Here is a 25,537-nt window from a genome sequence, read left to right as displayed (position 1 = left end):
ATTAGAAGACCCCAGCAGCCAGTATGAGGCCCATTTTAGCTAGGACGTGGATTAAGTGGTTCTGTGGGCCCATCTTGATGTATGTACCTATTTTACCCATGCTATCTATCTATTTTTCCATTTCATTTTAAGGTATGACCCCCAAATTAAAGCTTGCTCAAAGCCCACATGAAACATAAGTAGTAGGGATAATTAAAGACATTTGTTTATAAGTTGATGCTCACTTGGATATATGGAAAATACAAATACCAGCTTAATCAAAATTTTTTGTGTTCCTAAGAACTCTTCAACCTGTCATGGAGATTCTCGAAAGTCACTTAGAGGCCCAACAAATCAATGGTTTGGATTACTAAACCATGGCCTCATTTGAAAGAGCCGAAAACTTGTGTATACTCAAATCGGATTGCCTACTGAATAACTTAGTACTAAAAGAAGCTTTGTTGGGCACATGTGAACATAAGTGGTTTAACCATGCCTTCCATCATTTTTTTTTTTTTTCATACCATTAGAGGGGCTAAGTCCAAAATTAACATCCAAACTCAAATGGACCACACCACACAAAACAACTGAATAGTGATTTCCACCATTGAAGCCTTTTTAGGGCCAACAATAACATTTATTTGTCATTCATCTTGTTCATAATACTTAGAAACGATGAAGGAAAAATACAAATATCATATTGATCCGAAACTTTTACGGTCTTTAATGGTAGACATTCAATTGACACTATTTCCTATGGCGTTGTCCACTTGAGATTTTAATATCCTTTCTATTTTTTTTCTTTAGTCAGGCCATAAGACCATGTAGTAAATAAATGTGCAGCACCAATAAAATGCATAAATTACCAAAGCGAATTTGCTGGTGTACCTCCCACCAGCTACGTAGCTGCTGTAGGGTGTCGTGCGAAGACCAGCACTGGCGCTCCTCCTCTCTGAGTTGTACGAACGGTTCAATGGAGATCAAAGTTACATGGGCTTACAGTGATGTATTTATTATATATACTGTTCATCTATTTTTAGAGATATATTTAGAGCATTATCCAAAAAAATGAATCATATCCGGAGATCTTCTGGCCACATCATATATAGCAGCGGATACAGTGATTTTCACTGCTAAAAAATTTGTAGGGCCCACCATAATGTTTATTTTACATCCAATCAGTTCATAAGTCACAAATATCCGGATGAAGAGACAAAATAAATTTAACATTGATCCAAAACTTCTGTGACCCTAAAAAGGGTTTCAATGGTAAACGTTCAATTCCTCACTGGTTTTTACAGTGTGGTCCACCTAATAGTTAGATCTATCTTATTTTTTGTCTCAAGCTTTAATACAAGCTCAACAAATGGATGGACGGTTTGGATATAAGACATACCTCATGATCAGACTCACAAAACTTGCTAAAGTCAATACAGGTGGTGTGAGGTACACCACTCCGCTTCCATGAATTACAGTGTACTAGTGCATGCAATCTGCTTCCGTGTATACTAGCAAAGATGCCAGCGACGAACGGCATAATACCTGCCCCCACTTATTTAATGAAGTGAAAATGCCTTCGCTATCCCGACCTGTTCCCGCTGCAATGTCTCCGTGAAATCTACTCCGTCCATAAGTTCAGCCAGCGCATGTGAGTGTAAAAATGAGGCTCCATAGCTACAGGAAAACGGTGGAGATTAAACGCTCACCGTTGACACCTTCTTGAGGCCACATGAGTTTTCGATCAAGGTAATATCTGTGTTTTCAGTTCATCTCAGCAGGAACAAGCTCATGAGCGGGTTAGATGGCATGCAAAAGATTAATGGTGACCACCGAGAAGGTTTCAACGGTGGATGTTTCTATTCCCACAGTTTCCTATCGTGTGGCCCACTTTAATTTGGATCTCGCTCATTTTTTTGATCCATTTCTGACATTAGCCGGAAAAACTGATGGACGGAGTGGATTTAGCATAGATACCTCGGTGGTCCCCATATTGCTTCTGCCTACAGGAACTTAGTCTGGGCGAGGAACACGGGCAACCCGCGTCCCTAAATTAATCTTCAGATTTGGTACTGGGTCCCACGTCTACGAGAGCATCTGCAAAAAGTATTTTGTACTTTTAGGTTTTGGGAGGGAGTTTTTCGTCATTTCAGTGTACACAGCTTACGTAGTCATACGGACACGCACAGGTCGCACTTCTATTCTAGATTATTACGTGTCGGTCGCACGTGCGAGGTGTCGTCCTCTCACGTGCGAAATCTCCTTTGCTCTCATTGGTGGGACTGATGCCCCTTAAATTCCAGCACCTCTCTACACAGTCCACTCCCTTCTCTCCCAAATCTCGGAATTCTAGGGTTTTTTATTTTTATTTTTATTTTTATCTTTCTCGTCCACATGCATTCCTCTTCAGCTGCTTTGAAGATCGAATCAAGGTACGCAACTTCCCTCCTCAGTAGAACCTCTCTCTCTCTCTCTCTCTCTCTCTCTGCGATTTTTTTTTTCTGGGTAATTCAGTGCAAGATCATTAAAATGCCGACAATTCGCAATATGCTGTGGTTAATTTCAGTCAGTTTCACTTTCTGGCTTTGATTAGGTCATGCATTGCAATTGATTGCCTGCAGATACATGAAATTGTGTTTTTTAAAGCTCTGGAAATGAAGAATCTGCAGTTTTTAGTAGAAATTCTGGGTAAAGATTGCACGTAATGATAATCTGTTGTCAGTAGTGTTTTTTTTTTCTCTCGGTGAATTGGAGCTTTTGCGTTCAAATTATGTGGAGATGATCGATGTCTGAAGGAATTGCTGTGGTGAGATTTTAGTTTGTTCACTAATTGGGTCCCACTGTGTATGTTCCGTGGCCTGAGAATCAGTCGGGTGCGGTCATCAGGTGGGCCGCATGTCTAAGTTGAATGCTGACAGTTTATTATCTTTTTTCTTTTCCTCCCCCAACGGTCCATTTTCTTTCAGATGCACGTGGACTGGCCTGATTTTCAGTCCATGAAGCGTGCAGTGGGGCCCAATGATACCTTTCTGGAACTCACACATGTTTCGTGCTGGCATTTTTGTGCCTCATTGGCAAGTCAATGAGGTCGAAGTAGGATCTTGAATCCTACTATTGCGAGTGGCCATTAAATTTCTAGTCTTTTCATATGTGCATTGTGTTTCTTCAAAGAAAATAACATGGTTTAGGTCTGGGATTTGATCAAGATATGTGTGCAACTGACCTGAAAATTCTCATTTGTTGAATTGTTGTAGTAGAAGGCTTGCTTGTGATACAACGAGTACTGGAGCATGATTTTTGTGTGTACATGTGTGTATGTGTGGGTGTGAGAGTGGGAGGTAAGAATGATAAATATAGCTGACATTTTACTAAATAATTGGAAAAAATAAAGGAAAATCATGAGAATAATTGGTTGGATGTGGGAAACAGAAACTTTACATGAACCATGTTTTAACCCACATAGATCATCTTATATAGTAGAAGCCATTTTGTTGTTGAGAGGCTCTGCTTGTTTAGACTTTGGGTTTAATGATGTGATTCTTTAGCTCACATTCGCTGCGAGATCACTAGTCTTTCTTTCTGTCACCTCTCTGTGAAAGCTACAAACACCTTTCTTTTGCTATTGATGTAGAGAAAGCTCCAACCACCGGGACCATGACAGCAATTGTTACATGTGAACTTTAGGCCACACTAGCTTTGCGGAAATTACCTTTAGCACCTATAATTGTACATATTAGATTGGGAATGTTTCAGTTGTACACAACTACACATTGCTTAAGTTGTACTTGTTACAGAACTGATCCATTTTCATTTTGTCCAGACAACCCATTTGTTTCTTCTCCTGCTGCAATTGGATAACCATATAACATGTTCGAGTGCAACACTTTCAGAGCTCGATGTCACAGATGATTTATATGCGTGGAGAACGTCAGAATGGTCATCCTTCTGATGACGTATCCAAAGCTGATGCTTTTTTCGCTTCTGCTGGTCTATGTTCTGATGAATAAAAGTAGTGCTATCAGTCCTGATGGTAAGAAAAATAGTTATGTTAGTATTTAGACTTCTAATACGATATTTTTTTATTTATTTGAATAATGAACTTTTTTCTGAATTGAAATCTGTGGTTCCTAGGTGAGGCACTTCTCAGCTTTAAGACTGCAATTGTTAGTTCAGATGGCATTCTTCTTCTATGGAGGCAAGAGGATCCAGATCCTTGCAGCTGGAAAGGCGTGACATGTGACAGCCAAAGCAAGAGAGTGATCCACCTGTGAGTCTTAAAAATAACCTGATGGTTTCTTTTGGTGCTTATCTGTCCTGGATCTCTGCTAACAAGAACTTCTTGCTTCTCCTAGAGTTTTGACTACGTTAAGTTTTTATTGTATTCTAAAGCTAAACAACATCAATATATTGTTTGGAAAGATTTCGTTGAGGATTGTTGCTTTGTACTGTACTTATGGGATCTGTACTTCCGTTAGGGTAATGAATAACTTGGAAACAAAAATGCAGGGTGTAGCTTTTCTTCTGGATGGTTGTCAAGAATACTGTAATATGTGGCTGTTAGGAAAGTTCCAGTAAATCTTTCTAAAGTTTATTTTTGGGGTATGTATTACTGTCATCTGTGGTGATTCTTGTTGGAGGTGTGGATCATCTTGCTAACTAAATTGATGTAGAAAGAGTGAGAGATGATGCTAAAAGAGGAGAAAATTCTGAAGAACTATGAGGAAAGAAAGAAATTTCACTTCATAGCTACATACTATTACAAGGTCCATTACAAGGGAGTAATGTTCTACGTAAAACACAATGAGTTCAAAATGAGGATTGGATCTCCTAGTTTGTTTTCCTCTTGAGCATTCCGTAGAACTACCCATATAGCCTCATTTATATCACACCATTACCCATGAATGCATGCTCATTCAATAGCTATTTTAGCACCACATGAGATTACATCAAAACCACACAAATTAAAGCAATATGGCCTTAGAAACCCACAAATTCAACAAAAAACTTCTTGATAAACACCCACTGATAGAGTTTCCAAGCTAACACTCTTTCTCCCTTGAAATTTCTGATCTTATCATCCTTTTCCCATGAACCCTTTTTTTTTTTTTTTTTTAATTTTTAATTTTTATTTTTTGAGAGATGACAAAGATTTATTGAAAAGCCTACCAAAAGGTAAGGAAAGAATACAATGCTACATTAGCAAGTAGAAGAAAATGATGCAGCCCAAGCTACATCTACATGGGGGACCCATGAATCCTTTCCCATGCATTCTAAAAAAATGGGATATCATTTATTGTCAACAACTTCCTAAGTGTGAACTGTTTTGACCTTCCTTTGTCTCATCCCTTGTCTATTCAAATGCGGAAATGCCCCACCCACATGGGCCCAGCAAATCTTGCACGTGTTCCACTTCACATGCCCCACTAGCATGCAATACATCATAGATGGAGCTTGTGTGGGAAATGCAGGCTTGGTTGGACCATTTAATTGACAATTGCGAGTGTAAGCCTGTTATTCACTTAAGAAATGGACTTTTTCGTGCTTTGAAGTGTCATCTCTTTTAGGCTATTACATTCAAGTTCTATTCCTTATATTCTTTTTCGAATTTGTTATTTCCTTGTATATCAGGAAGAAGACTTTTCATTTGATGGTTATACTTTTAAGCTGCATTTGATAACTTATCTTTCAGGACTCTTGCTTATCACAAATTGAGTGGATCTATATCACCTGAGATTGGGAAGCTAAACCACTTACAGATTCTGTATGTATTTCCTCGAGAGGTTTCTGGAATCTTCATTCTAAATTATTGCTGCATTATTGCTTTGTTGGAAGATCTGCTTCTGACAATTCTGTGTTTGCAGAGATCTTCATGGCAACAACTTCTATGGAACAATTCCTTCAGAGTTGGGCAATTGCACTAACTTACGAGTTCTGTAAGTGTCGAAATCAGTTTTCTAGTTGCCTTTAATTTCCATAAAATTCTTAGTTTTCCAGTTGGGAGAGGATTCTTTTTGGAACAATCCCATTATTTTTCCTCATCCTTATATCTTATATTATTTACATGGTATAGATATGTGATGTTTGAAGACTCTAAACTCTTCATTGTGGAAGCTCCCCATGGATAGGTCATGGCCTAGAAATCACTTTATAGAAGTCATTCTAAATAGAGGGTTTATTAATGTTGAAAAGACCATAGCTAATTACAGTTACATAAGCATACTGAAGCCTCTTTGTGGTGTATCCAGTAGCACATCAGCTATCATGAACTAACAAAGTGTTTAAAATATTGTAATAGTGGAGTACTGTTGTTTATGTAATCTGCAGAGCAAGAACTTGGTAGCACATGTCATTAGCAAGCAGTATGTATGCAAGGATATTTTGGCAGAGGGATATGTTAATTGCCAATTATATTTTGCATTAAAAAATTTTGAAGATATTTTTAATGAGGTGTTATATGCTATAGCTAGGGTCATTTTCCTCCCCAAAAGTTTAGCATGCTTTTTACACATTCTGCATCTCGTTCAATATGTGTGGTGGGAACATGCATCCATCTGTCTGCACGTTATTTTACTGCTAATAACAAGAAAATATGTTTGTATATATACCAGAATGGATCTTTATATCATACATGCATCTTGTTCAATATGTGCGGTGGGCACATGTATCCATCTGTCTGCACGTTATTTTACTGCTAATAACAAGAAAATATGTTTGTATATATACCAGAATGGATCTTTATATCATATATTGTTTTGCAGAAACTTGCAGGGCAACTATTTAAGCGGATTAATTTCTTGGGAGTTTGGAAACCTTTCGGAGCTTGAGATCCTGTAAGTTATATTTTGGGGCAATTGTTGTAGATCTTTTAAATTCCAAAGCCATATCACCAGGGCAACATGTAGCAATATTAAAAAAATCAAAACTAGATGTGTTATTAACTCAGTGCTCTACTTTCTGTTCTAAAAATATTTTGAGCAAACTATACAAGTTCTCTTATAAATCCAATCTATTAAATTGAATTTTCTTAGGGGATCATTTGGGAGAATAGATTTGGAACCCTGGATTTCTAATCTTGGATTTTCGGTTGTTTTTGGCAGCCTGGATTTTCAAAATCTTGGAATTCAAAAATTGTGTTTGGCAGCCAGGATTTTGACTTTAGGGGTTCCTAGAATTACTTTTGTGTATGTTCATGAGGTAGTGAATGTGATGAGGTAAATTGTCTCAAATATTTAAACATGACATACGTCTGCAGCTTGTAAGGAATCATTGTATTAAGGATATTGTAAGATAGCCTTGGCCCAAAAATAAGACAATTCCAATCATTAGGTGGCCCACAAAAGTGGGCCCACTAATTTAACAAGTGAAGCAAAATCTCATATTTCTATTTGAGTTATTGTCAATTTTTTCTATGGTGTGGTCCACATAATGATTGTATAAGCTTGATTTTTTTTTTTTTTCATCCCATCATCTTGGTGCAAATGCAAGTGAATAATTGTGAATACCTTAAAGAGAGGAGGAGAGGCTAGTTATGATAATTGGAGAGGATTGAAAATCCTGGATTTTGCAACTTAGTTTTTTCAAGGTTTTAGAAAAGGTGGCCTTTTCTTAGATTTGAAATCTGGTTGGAATTGAAATCCAGCATTTTCAGGGGTGCCAAACATGACCTAAACATCTCAAACATATATGTTAAAATAATTTGTCCATTTAAAGCAACATGTTTGTCATTCTTTTTTTGAGTGCTGTGATATTTATCAACATACAGCTGGAGTACCATTTTTTACTTTGTCACTAACAACTTCATTATTTCTCTTGCTCCTAACCAGGACCACCAATAAATAAGTGGAACACTGAAGTCATCAAATTTTTGTTGTTGGTGTATTCAAAACTTGTCTCAGTTTAGGAGAATTTTGGGTTGCTATCTCATTTATGGTGGATAACTGAGATTCTAGATGTTCTACAAGGGAAGTTTCAGTACCACGCATGAAGAACATTCATATATTTTTACTTGTTGATTTCTCAGGGATATCTCTAGCAACTCTCTAAGTGGATCTATTCCTCCTTCACTTGAGAAGTTGACCAGACTTTCAACATTGTGAGTGGCTTAGTTATACTGCTCTCTTTCTCTCTCTCTCTCTATTATTATTATTATTATTATTATTGTTGTTGTTGTTATTATTATTTTTGAATGTGTTCATCATTTTATTGAGGGGTCTTGACATATATAACCCTCCCTTTTGGCCCAAGGACAAATAACACCCTCCCTTATGTGTATTCCCAAAAAAAGCCCTTCCAATTTCCATTTTTGGTAAAAAACCACTCAGTGGTTAACACCCATTGGCAAAATGTGATGAAACCATGTCATAGTCACTTTATTTGACTGTTGACCATGGAAGAAAGACTTACCCCTCATTTATAGGGTTAGGATTTGGGTTTGGGAGAAGAAGGGGAAAAGAGAAGAGAGGTTAGGTTTGGGGTTGGGGCTTTTGGGCTTTGGAAGGAGTATATTGTCATTAAAAAATGATTTTGCTAACCACACCATGGTTAGTTTTTCATCCAAAGATTAGCTGTAGGGTGAGGTATCATTTGGAAAAACACGCAAGGGTGTTATTTGTCTTTCGGCCAAAAAAGGGGGTGCTATATGTCAAACCTGATTTTTTCATAATCATATATATCAAGTAAAATAATCCCTCTGACCAAGCTAAATTGGGTCTCTTCAATGTTTTCAAGCAATGTGTCAACCAACTTTTTAGTCGGAAAGATACCATCTGAGGGTGCACTCGTCAAATTTGCTAAAAATTCGTAAGTATTATTTTTCTCTAAATGCTTTTATTCGTGTCTTAGGCTTTGGCTCATCTGGAGACAAATTTAATTGTGTTGTGCTATATATTAAAGTGAAATTGGTTTGCATCATTCTGATCTTGATAAGGGTACTGGTTTGCCAAGATTGCTTTATCGGATCGTGGATCAGGATGTGATTACTTAGAAGGCTCACATTTGTTTCAGACAAATTCACTGGCATCTCAAACATTCTTATTGCATCATCATCATCATGACGTCCCAGTTTTGGTTCTCAAAGCTTCATTTATACTTATCTGGAGCTTGATACTTTGGCAATTTAGTCAGATTTCTTTTATGTTGAGGTATTAATGCTTCCAGGCCACCTGATCATTTGACTGAGGACCAGGTTGGTCCCTATTAATGGCCAATTGTGTGATCAGGCCCATTCAAGCATTCAGAATCTTCAGATTGCAGATCCGGCTCAGATAAGGCCCATTGAAGGTTCCATACATCAGTTCAGGCTATCAACCCTTTCAAGGACTTTTATGGCCATATCAGCATGCATTGGCCTTGTATCAGCAATGATATGTCCTGTATTTAATGGATCGATCTACCCTGAGTTGCTTAATGGGTTGGCTGATATGGCTATATCATAACCATTTTTAAATACCATGTTTAGGACGATGAGCTCCCATCATTGGTTCAGTTACCTTAAAATGAAATCATGTCTTTCAGAGCTTCTTACATGGAACTGCAGGCATGCACACTTTCACCTCTTCACTACATAATAGTTTAGGTTCAGTAACCAGTCATGATGATATTGACAAATGTGAATGGACCTTGTATGTTTCTCTAGTTTTCTGTGGTATATTTTTGTACAGTAGCTATATAGACTTCATCTCAACAACGGCAACATATATATATATAGTCTTTTTCTTTTTCTTTTTTGGTGATGGCTAGGGAAGAGGATAATAAGGCCATGGATGTTCGTACAAGGCACATTTAACTTTGAAAGCATATTAGAGAATGATGGTGACTAGATCGAACAAGAAGTCTTTAGAAAATTGGACCTGACTGTTACTTATTTAGAATATTTATATGATCCTCATATCTGCAGCTTTGTTGGAAACCGTGACTTGTGTGGAAAGCAAATCGGTTTGGCCTGCAAAGATGAGCTTCAAGGACCTCCACCTTCATCGTCAGGTACATGGAGGGTATATAAAATTTTATTGATACCCATTTATTGTTTCGATTCTCTCGTTTAACAAGAAATTCCTTTCTTTACCATAGTAAACTGTGAAGTAGAATCTCCTTTTCTTTTGTAAATAATTTAATTAGAGTTGATTATTTTTTACTGTTTCAGAATGCTCCTATCTCACTTTTCACATGAATATTCTGCATCAGAAAATCAAGACGCTAAGAAAAAGTCTGGAAGGTACTCTACTAGACTACTTATAAGTGCTTTGGCAACAGTGGGTGCTTTACTTCTGGTGGCATTGATGTGTTTCTGGGGCTGCTTTCTTTATAAGAAATTTGGGAAAAGTGACAGTAAAGGTCTTGCAATGGATGTCAGTGGAGGTAAATTCTGTTTCTTTTCTTCTCTTTTTTCCATTAAATGCTGAAAGTTGCAACTTGCTAGAATTATGCTTGGAAGGGCTAGTTTTAACAGTTTTTTTTTTTTTTTCTGTGTATCTCTAGTCCTAGCAAGTATCCTTGTTCTCATGAGTCATAAAACATGAATCTTACATAGACTTACTGTTTCAGGTGCATCAATTGTAATGTTTCATGGAGACTTGCCCTACTCTTCAAAAGACATTATTAAAAAAATAGAGACTTTAAATGATGAGCATATTATAGGTTCTGGGGGCTTTGGAACAGTATACAGGCTTGCAATGGATGATGGCAATGTCTTTGCATTGAAAAGAATAATGAAGACGAATGAAGGATTAGATCGCTTTTTTGAAAGAGAGCTGGAGATTCTCGGGAGCATAAAACATCGATATCTGGTGAATTTGCGTGGATATTGCAATTCACCTTCTTCAAAGTTGTTAATCTATGATTTCTTATCAGGTGGAAGCCTGGATGAAGTACTGCATGGTGAGAGCTTTTTCCCTTGTTATCCTCTCTCTCTCTCTCGCTCGCTCGCTCGCTTGCTCATCTCTTTTCTTTAATTAGAGCACTTCTTTTTTGCTTAATAGTAAATGGTTCCTATTCGTGGACATGTCGGAGTATGTTCTGTGCAGCTACTAACTTGTAACACATCAATTTGGATCTAAGATTGTTGGACCTTACATTTTGAATAGAAATGTTCGTCAACCACATGGCCAACACTTACTGTCCTTGTCATATGCGTCCGACATGTTTGTTTTGAAATATGATGATATTTACGTAATCTAGCAATTGGACGCTATTGCATTAGTATTACAGAAGATGCATTCAAGACAGTAATTGGTGCCCTTTCCTGGACATGTTGGAACATGTTCTCTGTGGCAGTTGTGACTTACCGGTAACACAGCAACTTGGTTTTAGTATGGACATCCCTTTCAAATAGTGGCACATAAAACCCGCTCAACACTTATGTTACCTTGCCTTGTCATATGTGTCTGACATGTGTTGTCTGGGATGTATTATGAATTTGCATATTATAGCAATTGGGCGCATTGCATTGATTGCTTTCATGAATGCTGTATTAGCAATTTAATCATGTAATAATGGAAAATGTGACACATTGAACAGAAAGATCTGAGCAGCTGAACTGGGATGCACGTCTAAACATTATTGTGGGAGCTGCAAAGGGACTTGCCTACTTACACCATGATTGTTCACCCCGAATAATACACCGCGACATAAAGTCAAGCAACATATTGCTTGATGGGAAATTGGAAGCCCGTGTATCGGATTTTGGACTGGCAAAGCTATTGGAGGATGAAGAATCTCATATCACGACCATTGTTGCTGGAACATTTGGTTATCTGGCTCCAGGTATGCTTGTAAATTGCAGATTTTCTTTATGAGAGATCCTAATCGATCGCCTAGCATGTATTGTGTTCCCTAATCTAGAAGCTCAGCCTTTCCCAGAAGCTATAAAATATTCTATTTCTGTTTTAATACTTAACTCACATAGTTTACAGGTGTTGGTGCTGAATATTTTGCATACAGTTCTCTTCAACTTAAGCAATTGCCACCTCAATATTTTGCATTGATGTTTGTGATTTCAACTTGGGATTGCTAGTAAGCTAGAGAACATTGTACTTCGAAGACTCATAATTCTTTTACAACTTCTTCACAACTTCACAAACAAAATCTCCATGCATTCCCCACATCCTTGTTCCTAATCTAACCTTAAGACAGCCTTTTCATCTTGAACTCCATTCTGAGTTAAAAACTGTGCATTCAAGTACCCCTTGCAGCAAGGCGGTCTTCCCTGCCCCTACTTGTTTGTGGTTGTGGTTGAGGCCCTAAGAAAAATGGTGGATAAAGGTGTTTCGATGGGGTTAATTGAGGGGCTTAAAGGTAGTTAGGTTGGAATTCGAAGTATCACACCTTCAATATGCAAATAAATCGATGCTTTTTTTTTTTTTTTTGAAAGATGAGATCATATTCACAAAAAGAAAGAAATAAATCGGACAACAAAAAGAAAAACAAAGTAGTAGAGAGAAAAGAAGAAAAACGAAACTACACCCCTACAAAAGAGTTCCCTGAACTCTGAACCACACCCAATGATGGCTATCATAGCCCATTCCTTAATACAATGAGTCACTTTACATAGGATCCCGCCTAGGCTAGAAGACTTATCCTCAACACAATGGCTATTTCTTTCAAGCTAAAGGGAGGTGTTCCGTAATGGTAATGGTGGCCGTAACGGCCACCACTGTTACCTTTACGATACGGGGCAGTATAACGGTTGTTATGGCCCCGTAATGGGCGTTATGGTCTCTCTTTTATTTATTTATTTATTGAAAAACCCCTGAAAAACTTATATTTGCCCTATAATGTTGATTAAAAAGTATGAAAAACCTGTATATGTTCCGTAATAGACCATTACAGGGCTATTATGTTCTTTATAGGGGATATAACGTGCTGTTAACGGCAATTACAAGTCATTTTTTTTTTTTTTCAATAATAGCTATTACGGCCGTTACGACCCCATAACGTCTAACGGTACCATTGTTACCTTTACGTAACGGCCTTTACAGCGTGCCGTAAGACGTACCAACACCCAGATAGGAAAGCAAGTTTCCATCTCTTTTCTCCGAACTTTGATGCATGACACATAATTTAATGCTAGCATGCACGTGGAGATTATGAAAGAGTCCATAAAGTAATTCAATTAACAAAAGATGCTAACCTACCAATTAATTAAGAGTAAATAATAGGAAATAAAATCTGATTTAGCCTAAATCACATGCCCGCATGCTAAGAAATCACATAAATCAATTAAAACTAGGACTGATGGAAGGATAAAATTTTCAATTTAGCATAGACATGTTCCACACTCAATGGATAGATTTGGAGGTTTTATGATTATTAGAGTTAGGAAAAGGAAAAAATTTGAAATTAGAAAAATTAAGGTTCATGGGAATTGAGAATTTTGGAATTAGGATTTTTAAAATTGGAGAAAATAAGAAATTGAAGATCTAGGGTTTAGAAGGTTGTAAAGGAAGGAAAAAGAGGAAGACGAGAAGAAGAATAATACCTTTCGAAGAAGAAAGAGGAAGGTTGTAAGATGAAGAATACCTCAGGGAATCTACCACCAAACAAACTTCTACTCTTCTACAATTTAATTGGAAGGGAAGGTTAAAAAAAAAACCCTAGAAAACAATGAAGGAAATTCCTTCACACAAGAGAGCTTTTTTTTTTCCTTCTCAAATCTCCACCAGGGTTGGAACTCTACCCCTCTGTGCTTTTATAATTAAAAAATCGAAATTAAAATCCAGCGTAATTACAATTATGTCACTCATTTAAGTGAAGTGGCCTATCATCCAAAATAAGAAAATAAAAACATTTATTATCAATCTAAACCATTAAATAACTACGAAAAATAACAAAAAATATAAAGAAAGCAATATCATAGTCCAAGGGGCCTAGATCCAAAAGATCTGGTGGCCCAATGGCCTGATCGACAAGATCCAACGGTCGGATCAATACGAAATATAAATCGTACGACTAAAATGATCTCTTAAGCAGCCCACATGCATCGTCCCAAGGTAGCGTTTTCCTGATGCACGTCCTATGCATGTGGGGTCTTCAAAATGGCCTGGCGTGCCCCATCTGGAACTCGTCTCCCACCCACAAGGAAAGTTGCGCTGATGTGGGTGGTCATTTCCGTATCTAGTACACCCGAGTAGGTCTCTGGTGTCCCCATCAAGCTTCCCACCACCTCCCACTTCCCAAGATCGAAGATGGTCTTGAATGCAATATGGCACAACCCAAGTAACTCTAGCTTGCTGAGGGTTATTGTTCTAGATACACGTGGAGAGTGGACAGTGAATTGGGTTGTTGGTCAACAGATTCGGCATTGGACTTGATAGAGAAGATATAAGCAACTACTTTTGGGGAGCCCCATAAGACCAGATAGAAGCAGTGCAACTGTGGGGAGATGGGCTTCTGAGTAAGCAAGGAATCTGTAGAGGGACTTGATAGAGAAGGATTCGAACTTCGCTGGAATCCAGACCATTGCATCTTCAGCCCCAGGGTCCACCAAGTAGCCTTGCAGAGGAGAGGAGGGAAGTAAGATCCACAATTTCATCATCCCTCAGATTTCTGCAAAAAGTAGGGGACTGGGCTCCACCCCTTGGATTTTTGCAAAAAGTAGGGGACCAGGCTCCACACAAGACAACTCAGAAATAACACTCACAGATAAAGGCTTGGGGGGAGGAGGAAATTCGGGACAGGGTAGGGAAAGCAGATGCAAGGGTAGAAGAGCCACACAACACCACGAGTGTGACCAGAAAAGAATATTGTCTCCATTCCCCACCGAGAAGGAGATATTCTAAAAAACCTGGTCCCCCATCTTCTAAACCTCTTCCCCAATCTTCTGGATCTCTTTCCACAGGTTGACATCGTATAGAGGGCAAATCTTTTGGATCTCTAATACTCGCTGATCTACCCCACTTAATAACAGATTTCCACAGGGTGACTTCTCCTGAAGCAAACTGCAATGACCACTTACCAATAAGAGTAGAGTTAATCGAATCTAAGCATTTTATACCTGCACCTCCTTTCTAAATCAACTTACAAACCTCATCCTATCGAAGTAAAGGGAACTTTCTAATAGAACCTCCTCCCCCCTTGCCATAAGAAATTCCTCATGAGCTTGTCAATCTTGAGTAGAACCGATTTATGACAGCGAAACAAAGACATTCAATAGGAAGGTTGGAGAGAGAAGCTTTAATCATGGAGATTCTCCCACCTAGGGAAAGGAGGTTGCTTCTCCTCGGGGAGAGCTTCCTCTCCATACTTTCAAGTACCACATCTCACAGATGCAGAGCCGGCTTGCCAATGCATAGCGGAAATCCCGAGTACGTGGAAGGGAGGGAGCCCACTTGACACCCAAAAGCAGAGGCAAGGGAAGAAACTTTATATTGGGGCAGATGAATGCTAAAAAAATTACTTTTGGCTCGATTAATCCTAAGTCTCAGCACCACTTCGAACCAACAAGCAGCCATTGCCAAACGGCCCACCATACAATCAAAAGGCTTGCAAAAGAGGAGTGTCGTTAGCAAACTGGAGATGGGTAACTCTTTGCTGGAAATTGGGGATATAAAACCCCCTGAAAGAGGCCATCCACTTGGTGCCTAGTAAACATTCTACTAAGGCCCTCTGAAACAACAATCAATGGGAAAGGGGACAAAGGGTCTCCTTTTCTAAGACCCCTTGAAGACTTGAAAAAACTAAAAGGGGAACCATTTAGGATGACGGAGAACTTGGCGGATGAAATACAATTGTGAATCCATCCATGCCATTTGATCCCAGAGCTCAAGCAATCAAGCATGTAATTAAAAAATTTCCTATCGACATGGTCATAAGCTTTCTTAATGTCTAATTTGCAAAGAATACCTTTATTAGCAGCCCTATAATAGGAGTCCAAACATTAGTGAGCCAGCTACGCACTATCGAAAATTTGTCTCCCAAACACAAAGGCACTTTGCAAAGTTGAGAGGGCTTTGGACAGGATAAGCCTGATTCTAGTGCTTAACAATTTTGAAACAATCTTATAAGGATTGCCAATAAGGCTTATGGGTCAAAAGTTAATGCAGGGGCGTTTTCACAGCGGGCTCGAATGGGATGGCCTGTGCGATGCAAGGGCACACTCGGGGTGGGCACCCGTATGAGGCGGAACCCATGTGATGTGGGGCCTACGAGGGGGGTTTGGCCAAGGACCTAACCCATGGGATGTTGGGCTTGGGCTATGGGATAAAGGGATTGATTCGCCACGTTCTATCAGTTCGAGCTTTTAGAGTAAGTGATTAGTTGTCCTGCATTAAAGTGGTATTAGAGCCGGATGTCTAGTGTTCGAGACTCCTCACCGAGAGTGATTAATGCAGGGAGCATTTGCGGCCGAGGACTTAACCCATGGGATGTGGGGCTTCGGCTATGGGATAAAAGGATTGATTCGCCATGCTCTATCAGTTCGAGCTTCTAGAGCAAGTGGTTAGTTGTCCTACATGAAAAGTACTTGAGGCTTTTTGCCCCTTCACATTTAGGGATCAACACTATAAAGGACAATCCCATTTCCAATGGAATTCTACTAGATCTAAAGAACTCATTAACAAAATTATAGATGTCTCGACTCACCAAATCCCAAAAGAATTGGAAAAAGGCCAAGAGAAATCCGTTGGGGCTAGGGGCGTTGTCCCTACCAAGATCAAACACTGCAGCCTTAATCTCTTCCGGGGGAAAGGGACTTTCAAGGGAGGCTCTCTCCTCAGGTGAGATCTGGTCAACCTGCTAGTTTACTCTCTTTTCCGTTTTTTGAAATCTGTGTTGGATAAATTGGAAAGGCTGAGGGATTTCCTACGGGAAGGAGCATCTGACAAACACATATTCCGTCTGATGAAATGGGGAGAAGTATGCAAACCACATGATGAAGGAAGAGCCGACCTAAGGTCTTCAGAAATGACAAACGATGCTCTTCTCGGAAAATAGCTATGGAGGTTTGGGTTGGAGGAAGGCGGTTTGTGGAAAGATGTCATTGGGAGAAAATACGGGGTGTAAGTAGGGGGATGGTGAACTTGGGTTTCATCACTATCGGAGCTTCATATTATGGAAATCTGTAGCACGGCTAAAAGGAAAATTCTCGGAGGGGGTGGCCTTCTCATTGGGATATGGCGTAAATATTTGATTTTGGGAGGACATTTGGTTGGGAGATAAAAGTGCTGCAGGATGCTTTTCCAAGGCTGGTGCGAATCTTCGTTCTGAAGATATTCTGGTTGCGCAATGCTTTCGCTAGTAGGATATGAAATAGTTTGGGCCCTGCCATGTCGCAGGAATCTCTCAGATGAAGATATTGAATATTTCGTCAATCTTTTAATGATGATATGTTTGGTGAAGCCAGGGTAGGGGTTAATGATGCCATGATTTGGTTTGAAGAGAAGTCTGGCCGATGCTCGGTGAAATCTCATACAAATTATTCAGCAACTCCCACTCGGAAAGCCGGCCTCACCATATGACCTACATTTGGTGCTATGGGGCTCCACCAAAGTTTGCAGTTTTGGCTTGGTTGGTTGGGAACAATAAAGTATTAACAGTTGATAATCTGTGCTGAAGAAATCTGCCATCCGAAAGTGTGCATCATGTGTATGAAAGATGAGGAGACAGTGGACCATCTCTTTCTTCACTGCACCTTTGCTAAAGAGCTGTGGGGTAACTTCTTCGCTCCTTTTGGTCTATCATGGGTGGTTCCCAATTCCATGAGGAACTTCCTCCTAGCTTGGCACGGCGGGGGGATAGGCAAAAAAGGAAGATCCGTCTGGAGGCTGGTTTTGTTGGCGGGAATTTGGTCCCTTTTGGAGGAAAGAAGCAAGCGTTGTTTTAGAAACCAAAGTGGTTGGGTTTCTGTTTCTTCAACAGGGTGAAGCTGTTTGTTTAGGGGCGAGCTGTTGCTGTAAATATTGTTGATCATGGTTTCTCCTTTCCAGTTGTCTGGTCAGCTCTGTAATTTCTCTTTATGTTTTGTTAAATAAATAATTTCACCTTTTCAAAAAGAGGAAGAAGAAGAAGAAGAAGAAGAAGAAGAAGCAAACATTCAGATATGTTCCTCTGTTTCTTGAAATTATGGCAAGAGTCAATATTTTCTAAAATCAGTCAAGGATTTTATTATTAATATTTTCTAAAATCTGTCAAGGATTTTATTATTATTTTTTCTTTTGAGGAAATTTTCTCAATCTTTAAATTTTGTTATATTTTAATGCCTGCTAAATTTCTGTTTAAGTCTGCTAAATTTCTGTTTAAGTATTATTTAATAGTCTTAAAAGGGAAGTTGTTTTGTTCTTATTTTCAGAAAAGCACGATCTATTTTTATTTTTATTTTCCCGTAATTAGCTAATTGCATTCCAGAATCCTGTATTATTTCAATTGTCTGGACAACAAAAAGTCAGCAGTTTCGGTTTTGCTCTTTATTTTCAGGCGTTTGGTATTATATGGTTATTGTTCATCCGTGCCAATTGGTCAGTGTTAGAGACGGGTTTTCTTATTGTTTGCTATCTAATCATTCCTGTTGTTTGGATATATCTTGTTATGGCTCGTTTGCTTGCTAAGCATTTATCGTTATATGATTTGAGTGTTCCTTCATTTTCTTTTTATTCTTTATGCTTCTCAAATTAATGAGTTCATTTCATGCACTATTTTCAGCAACACAGTCAGTTGTATTCTTCTCAGTGATTTCTTGCTCCATTTTATCGTGCAATTATTTTCCTCCTATTGTAGAAATAATTTCTTATAATTTGCATAGCATGTGAACATGCAGTTAACATCCTAAGCATTGTAACCGTATAACTTCAAACAAACTATGAATGATACAAATCCTAATGTATCTAAAAAGTCTTTTGTCTGGGTATCTCTTGAGTTTATAGCACTTAGAAGATGGCTAAACATCAGTTATATTGAAGCAAGAAAGTTGCAATCAGGATTCATTGCCATGTTTTTTCTCAACACAAATCAAGAATGAGTTACAGATGTCTTTTATCTGGATTTCCATTTCTGCAGAGTACATGCAAAGTGGCAGGGCAACAGAAAAGACCGATGTGTATAGTTTTGGAGTGCTGGTGCTTGAGATATTGAGTGGAAAGCGGCCCACTGATTCATCATTCATCGAAAAGGGTCTCAATATTGTTGGCTGGGTATGTCTCATTACCTTATGCCAGCTGTGGTCTCGTTTATCGAATTTGTAGAACACACACACACGCACGCACGCACGCACGCACACATGCATGCAACACTTCTGCAATCAATTTCAGTGACACACAATTTTCTAATTTTCTTTTCTTTTCCTCTTGTGAAACATCAAACCCCTTCTGCAATCAATTTCAGTGACACCAACATTTTTTTCTCTGTTATGTCCTTTTTTGCATGGAAAATCCTTCTCAAATTTCATGGAAAATTAGTTTCTTTTCATTCTTTATGACTTGTTTGTGCATCCTATAGATTGTTTACATAAGATTCACTGTTTAGTGAGAATCTCCTGGTACTTATTTAGCATTTTGAAAAAGAAGATAAGTTTAAATACTAAACAATAGTCTAGTATAATTTTAGCAGTATCTGTCAGATCCACAGTGATTTACTTGGGATTGTCAGTTCGCCTGTAATGGACCAGACTTGCCTGTAACCAGGGTTACAATCAGTGTTCAAATTATTGACGAAATGTCGATATTATTGGCGATAATATCGGTGTCGCTAGTCTAGCGATATCGAAACCCCAATTTTTAGTTTCTCTCCCTATTATCGGCGAAAAATTGGAGATACTGTCGATAATTTTGGATTTTCGCCGAGAATATCAACCGTAGCCACCAACCATGTAGCCAACAACCCATTTTTTCGATAAATAGGTAAAAATAAGGGAAAAAAAAAATCAAAAAATTGCTTTGATTTCGCTGTTTTTGTACATACGTGAGAGTGATAGCGTAACTGGTTAATCGAAACTCACAACTCGGAAGAATGCCTCCTGTCGATCTTCGAACATTGCAAAGAGGTAAGAAAAACCTCAAAAATCCCCTTTCCCTTTTCCATTTGAAGCTTGAAATTTTGAAACCCTCCCTCAAAAACCCCCTTTCTTCGGCAAGAATCCCTCGTGAACAACATTTCAGGGTTTTCTTCTTCTTTTTTTCTTTCTTTTTATATTTTTTTCTTTATTTTGGGCTCAATAGGAGGATGCGGATTGGCTGGTGTACCTTACACCAGCTGTATGCCTGCTGTATTGACGTTAGCAAGTTAAGTGGGTCTGATGATGAGGTATGTGTTATATCTAGATCGTTAATCCATTTGGCGAGCTCCTCTTAAGGAGTTAGAAGAAAAATAAGACAGATCTAACTATCAAGTGGACCACACTGCAAAAAGCAGTGGGAAATTGAACGTCTACCATTGAAATACGTTTTTGGGTCACAGAAGTTTTGGATCAATATGAAATTTGTTTTTCCTCTTCATTCAGGTCTTTGTGACATTATGAACAGATTGGATGGAAAATAAACGTTACGGTGGTCCCTAGGAAGGTTTCAACGGTGTACATCAATCTTCCTGCTGTTTTGTGTGGTGGGGTCGACTAAAGCTTTGAATCTGCCTCATTCTCTGGGTAATGCCTTAAAATAATATCTCCAAATGAATGGACATTGTGGATACAACATGTACATCCTAGTAGGGTCCACGGAACTTGGTGACGTGTAGCGAGTGTCGCTACGTCAGTATCTAATCCGTGTCCGGTTTTTACGCGGAAAGCAGATTGCGTACTGAGTTATACGCTCTTATCGTATTGAGTAAACTCTATTAGGCCCACCGTGAATGCATTTGGTCCATCCACGCCGTCCATCCATTTTTTTCATATTATTTTAGGGGTTGAGACCAAAATTTAAGCATACCCAAAGATCAAGTGGACCATACCATTGGAAACAGTTGGAATAATAACTTCCACCGTTGAAACATTTCTTGGGCCCGCAGTGATGTTTACTTGTCATCCAACCTGTTCATAAGATCACACAGACATGGATGAAGGGAAAACACAAATACAAGCTTGATCCAAAACTTCTGTGACCCCCAAGAAATTTTCAACGGTAGATGTTCAATTCACACTGTTTCCCATTATGTGTTCCACTTGAGGTTTGGATATAGTTCATTTCTAGGCTCAAGCCCAAAATTTATCTATTAAAATGGTTGGACGGAGTGGATAAAATACATAAATCATGGTGGACCCCACAGAGTTTACACAGTACGCTTAACCTATTGAGTTACTCAGTACGTAATCCACTTCCTTCTGTGTGGACGTCACCAAGTTCTGTGGACCCCACCATGATGTATGTGTTATATCCACATGGTCCATCCAATTAGCGAGATCATTTTAGGTAGTGAACCCAAAAATGAGGCAGATCCAAAGCTAGGGTGGACCACACCGCCAAGGCAATGGGGACAATGATTCCTACCGTTGAAACCTTCCTAGGCGCCATGGCCCACAGTGGTGTTTATTTGTCATCCAAGTTGTTCATAAGATCACACGGGGATGGATGAAGGTAAGATACAAAAATGACATGGATCCAAAACTTTTGTGGCCCCTAATAATTTTTCAATGGTAGGCATGTTCAATTCATATTTTTTCCTGCGGTGTGGTCCATTTGAGCATTGGATATGCTTCATCTTTGGGATCAAGCCTTAAAATTATCTTGTAAAATGGATGGATGGGATGGATAAAATACATAAATCACAATGGGCCCCACATAGTGATAAGCGTACTGATTTATAGGGTGCGCACGTGTCACTTGTTTGTATCCGTGGATTGATGGGTCGATGTTATGTGGGGCCATCATAATGATAAATATTTAATCAATGTTGTCCATTTATTTTGATAGATAATTTTAAGGCATGAGTCTAAAATGAGACAGATCTGCATGATTGCATCTCAGGTGGACCACACTAAAGGAAACCGTGGCGATTAAATGCTCACCATTAAAAACTTCATAGGGCCATTGTAATGGTTTTTTTTTTTTTTTTTTTTGCCATCCAACCTCTTGATTAGGTTACACAGATCTTGATGAAGCGAAAACATGGTTTAGATTATGTTAAAATTTGCCACATGTACCATTTTCAAATGCTAGTTATCAAGCGTCATACACAGCCAAAGTATCAAATACCACACTGATTGGATAATCTAATCCATCCTTGATTTGGCATCTTTGAGTTCATTTATTTTTACATGTCTTAATTACTGTATACCAGCTGCATTTGTATTATATGAACTCATTTTGATTACTATTTGAGTTATTTTTTACGACAACGCATGCTTTTTGGCTCCCATTAAATGGAAACTTCTAATTTAAAGCATTCTTTTTGCAATTTTTTCATTCTTGAATATGTAAATATGTGTATTTAGGCATGTCCTGAAGTTTCACTAAAAAATTCCACCATTTTCTTCATGTTTCGCCCTTTTTCCCTGCATTTCCGATTATTGGCGATATTATCGGCGATAACGATATTTTATCTTTATCTCCTGCCAGCGAAACTTGTAGCGATACCGACAACTCGAACACTGGTTACAATAATCCCCTGTAACCCAATGGTGCCTACTACAATTCTTTTGTTATATCCACTCTGTCCATCCATTTCGCCTTCTTATTATAGGCCATGAGCCCAAACATGAGGGCAATACAAAACTCAAGTGCGCCAGACCACCAGAAATAGTGGGGATGTTTGTAGCCCACTGTGATGTTTGATTTCCATCCAATCTGTTCATAAGGTGATTCGTACCTGAATTAAGGGAAAATACAAATATCATCATGATGGTCTGGCCCATTTCAGTTTTGGATCTCCCTCATGTTTGGGCTCGTCCTAAAATGAGCAGGCAAAATGGATGGACAGACTGGATATATCAAAAACATCACGGTGGGCCCCATAGAGCTAGGGGTTACATGGGATTCTTGTAACTCTGGGTTACAGGCAAGTTGTATCTGCCTTATCTTCTTAAACTTTAGTTTGCTTGAGTTTAGAGGAAAATATCTTAAATTGTGAAATTTATATATTTAGAAAATCATACTACATTTATGGATGGGAAATCCAACCTTTAAAATTGACTGGAAATGTAAATGGGAGGTTGATTGGTGGGAGAGAAGAATTGTTGGGTCCGGATGCATCAGGACAGGCAGTTTCCTGATGTGCCCGGTCTGTAGGCCCAGCCTTGGATGAGAGATGCCCGAAATTTTTTCCGGAGATCCTAGCCATCCAATAAATTTTTTTCTTGCCAGTTCTGTATATTTTTCTTAATGATGTTCAAGATCTCTCTCTCTCTCTCTCTCTCTCTCTCTCTCTCTCTCTCTCTACCTCTCTCTCTCAAAAATTATCATTATTTTGAATCTGGGAGATCTTTGGCTCATATCCCTCTGTGGGGCCCGCAGATGAACAGTCTGGAGTACCAAATGATGACCCCCCCTTGATGATCCACCATATGCATCCTGTTGCATGAAAACCTGATAATTCATCTTGATATGATTGGGTTATCATTTCAAGTTGGTTGAGTGAACTTGCAGAAGTATTATTTTATTCACAAAATTTCTGACAAGTAAATGCAGTTCCACATGTGCCTTGATTTTGCAAATCCTTGCTCTTGAATTTTTCTCACCCCCTCTACTGATGACAAGTTCATCCAATTGTTTCGTTGCAGTTGAATTTCTTGGTTGTAGAGAAGAGACAGAGGGAAATCATCAATCCACACTGCGAGGGAGTGCAAATAGAAAGCCTCGACGCCCTGCTTTCAATTGCTATTCAGTGTGTATCTTCCAGCCCAGAGGATCGGCCGACAATGCATAGGGTGGTGCAGGTACTGGAGTCTGAGGTTCTGACTCCGTGCCCAAGTGATTTCTATGATTCAAGCTCAGATTAGATTGGAACAGACTTGCATGTATCTTCCATGTGACTGCTGATTCTCGTGAGAAGGAAGAAAATGACACAAGCTGCAAGAGGTTGGAACTCCACGCACCATCGCTCTGATTCTTTCATTCTTTTTGCAGATTCTGATCATTGAAACCCCCAACTCCACTCTCATAATTTGTGTAATTAATCCATTGGTTTACCAACTTGGGGGATGTGAGGATTTTCTTTCTTCCTTTCTATTTTCCTTTTTGGAACTGCTCTGAAGTATCCTATGTGTACATGTGTGTTTGTGTCATCCACGTGTGCATGTACATATGCACGCTATTGTTTGTGAAATTCATTTATTTTTCGTGTTTCTTCGCAGTCGCTTCTTTTCTTCTATTCTTTCATTTCTTCCCTTTTCCTCTGGCAGTCACCCCCCAAGTATGCTTTTGCGGATACCAATAGCCAATGGATGCGACCACCATGGTATGGAAGATATCTTGTTATGCAATTCTTTGTTTTTTTTGAAAAATGCATTGTACAATCCATTACTCTTATGCACTTCTGCGAAGAATGATTGCACCCTCTTACAGGCCCCAAATGGTGATGACGAATGTTTCTCTCTTACCATGCTATGAGCTAATGATAAGCCAACTCAGCCGAGCCTGAGACCGTGATTATTATGAAATTTCTACTGTGTGACTTGAATAAAAGAATTCAGCATCTCAAATCGTGATCTCGGATTGTTCCGTCTATCTATTGCACAAAGGAGGATGTATGTAGTTGGTCATGACCCTCATGAATCTGGACCATCCATCTGGTGGGACCTGCTTTAGCTAGCCTACCACAAGCTTTACGGGTTGATCAGTAAACATTGAAACGTATGGATTCCGGACAACTAATTGAAGGGGGAATTTCTTCATTTAAATTCATGTGCTGCGCATAGCAGAGCATTGTGAAGGTGCCCATTTCTCGTTTGAAATTCAACATACCTGTGGAGGTGAGCTAATATCTGCGTACTGTTTTTACCCAGTGAAGCAATGTTTGTGCCTTGGAATGGATTCGTGCGAATGCTGCAGTGCTGCTGTAGAATTTCACCATTATAGTCGTGATCATAAAAACACTGTAAGCCCGAAGTAAAACTTGATTTTGAAGGAGAAGACAAGGCACTGTTTGGTAGACACTAGGGCTGTACATCGAGCCAAGTTGAGTTGAGGTAGGCCAAGCTTGGCTTGACTCGTCTGTGCTTTCCTTGAGTTCAGCTTCGAGCTTACCATTGGAGCTTGGCTTGTTTGCCAAACCTTTCGAGTCGAGCTCGAGGCGAGCAGGTGGATTGAGTCGAGGTGAGTTTACCTCGAGTCGAGTCGAGCCTACTTCCAACCCGACCCAACCCACACCCGATTCAACCCAGCCACTCAACTTAAATGACCCAACCCAACTCCCAAATCAAATATTCAATTATATATATATATATATATATATATCTATATATATATATATATATATATATATATATATATATATATATATATATATATATATGTGTGTGTGTGTGTGTGTGTGTGTGTGTGTGTGTGTAGTAAAGCCATATAAGTACCTTCTTGTTGGTAGGGGTGCACGCAGGTCGGTTCGGTCCGGTTCTGGGGTGAAACTGGAACCGAACCATTCTTAACGGTTCTAGGATTTTCGGAACCGGAACTGGACTGTTAGCATCCTAGAACCGAACTGAAATCGGACG

General features: G+C 39.0%; 1 protein-coding gene across 4 annotated transcripts; it reads left to right on the top strand.

Moving 5' to 3' along the window:
- Nucleotides 1-2,304: 2,304 nt before the first annotated feature.
- LOC131247879 (LRR receptor-like serine/threonine-protein kinase FEI 1) lies at nt 2,305-24,487 on the top strand. 4 transcript variants are annotated; one of them, XM_058247801.1, is made up of 14 exons: nt 2,305-2,408; nt 3,867-4,006; nt 4,108-4,243; nt 5,666-5,737; nt 5,838-5,909; nt 6,735-6,806; nt 7,997-8,068; nt 8,704-8,775; nt 9,872-9,957; nt 10,159-10,332; nt 10,519-10,851; nt 11,491-11,736; nt 18,961-19,094; nt 23,609-24,177. In XM_058247801.1, exons 2-14 carry the CDS (start codon nt 3,910-3,912, stop codon nt 23,825-23,827), a joined length of 1,785 nt encoding a protein of 594 aa, XP_058103784.1. In that variant the 5' UTR covers nt 2,305-2,408; nt 3,867-3,909; the 3' UTR covers nt 23,828-24,177. The 4 variants fall into 4 exon arrangements, 3 of the variants coding, with proteins under 3 accessions (XP_058103784.1, XP_058103783.1, XP_058103785.1); XM_058247800.1 differs by having other exon boundaries at nt 3,797-4,006; XR_009172078.1 differs by lacking the exon at nt 2,305-2,408 and adding an exon at nt 24,230-24,487 and having other exon boundaries at nt 3,797-4,006; nt 23,609-23,906.
- The last annotated feature ends 1,050 nt before the right edge of the window (nt 24,488-25,537 follow it).

This window comes from Magnolia sinica, chromosome 6 (assembly GCF_029962835.1).
Source record: "Magnolia sinica isolate HGM2019 chromosome 6, MsV1, whole genome shotgun sequence".
Lineage (NCBI taxonomy): Eukaryota > Viridiplantae > Streptophyta > Magnoliopsida > Magnoliales > Magnoliaceae > Magnolia > Magnolia sinica.
Note: the sequence above shows the minus strand (reverse complement) of the source record. Positions and strands in the feature narration are given on the sequence as shown.

Bases quoted from the DNA above. Each gene is read 5' to 3' on its own strand.
- LOC131247879 (XM_058247801.1), top strand. From the start codon at position 3,910: ATGGTCATCCTTCTGATGACGTATCCAAAGCTGATGCTTTTTTCGCTT. The intron at 6,807-7,996 runs GTAAGTTATATT...TTGATTTCTCAG, and splicing joins CTTTCGGAGCTTGAGATCCT to GGATATCTCTAGCAACTCTC. The intron at 8,776-9,871 runs GTAAGTATTATT...TCATATCTGCAG, and splicing joins GTCAAATTTGCTAAAAATTC to CTTTGTTGGAAACCGTGACT.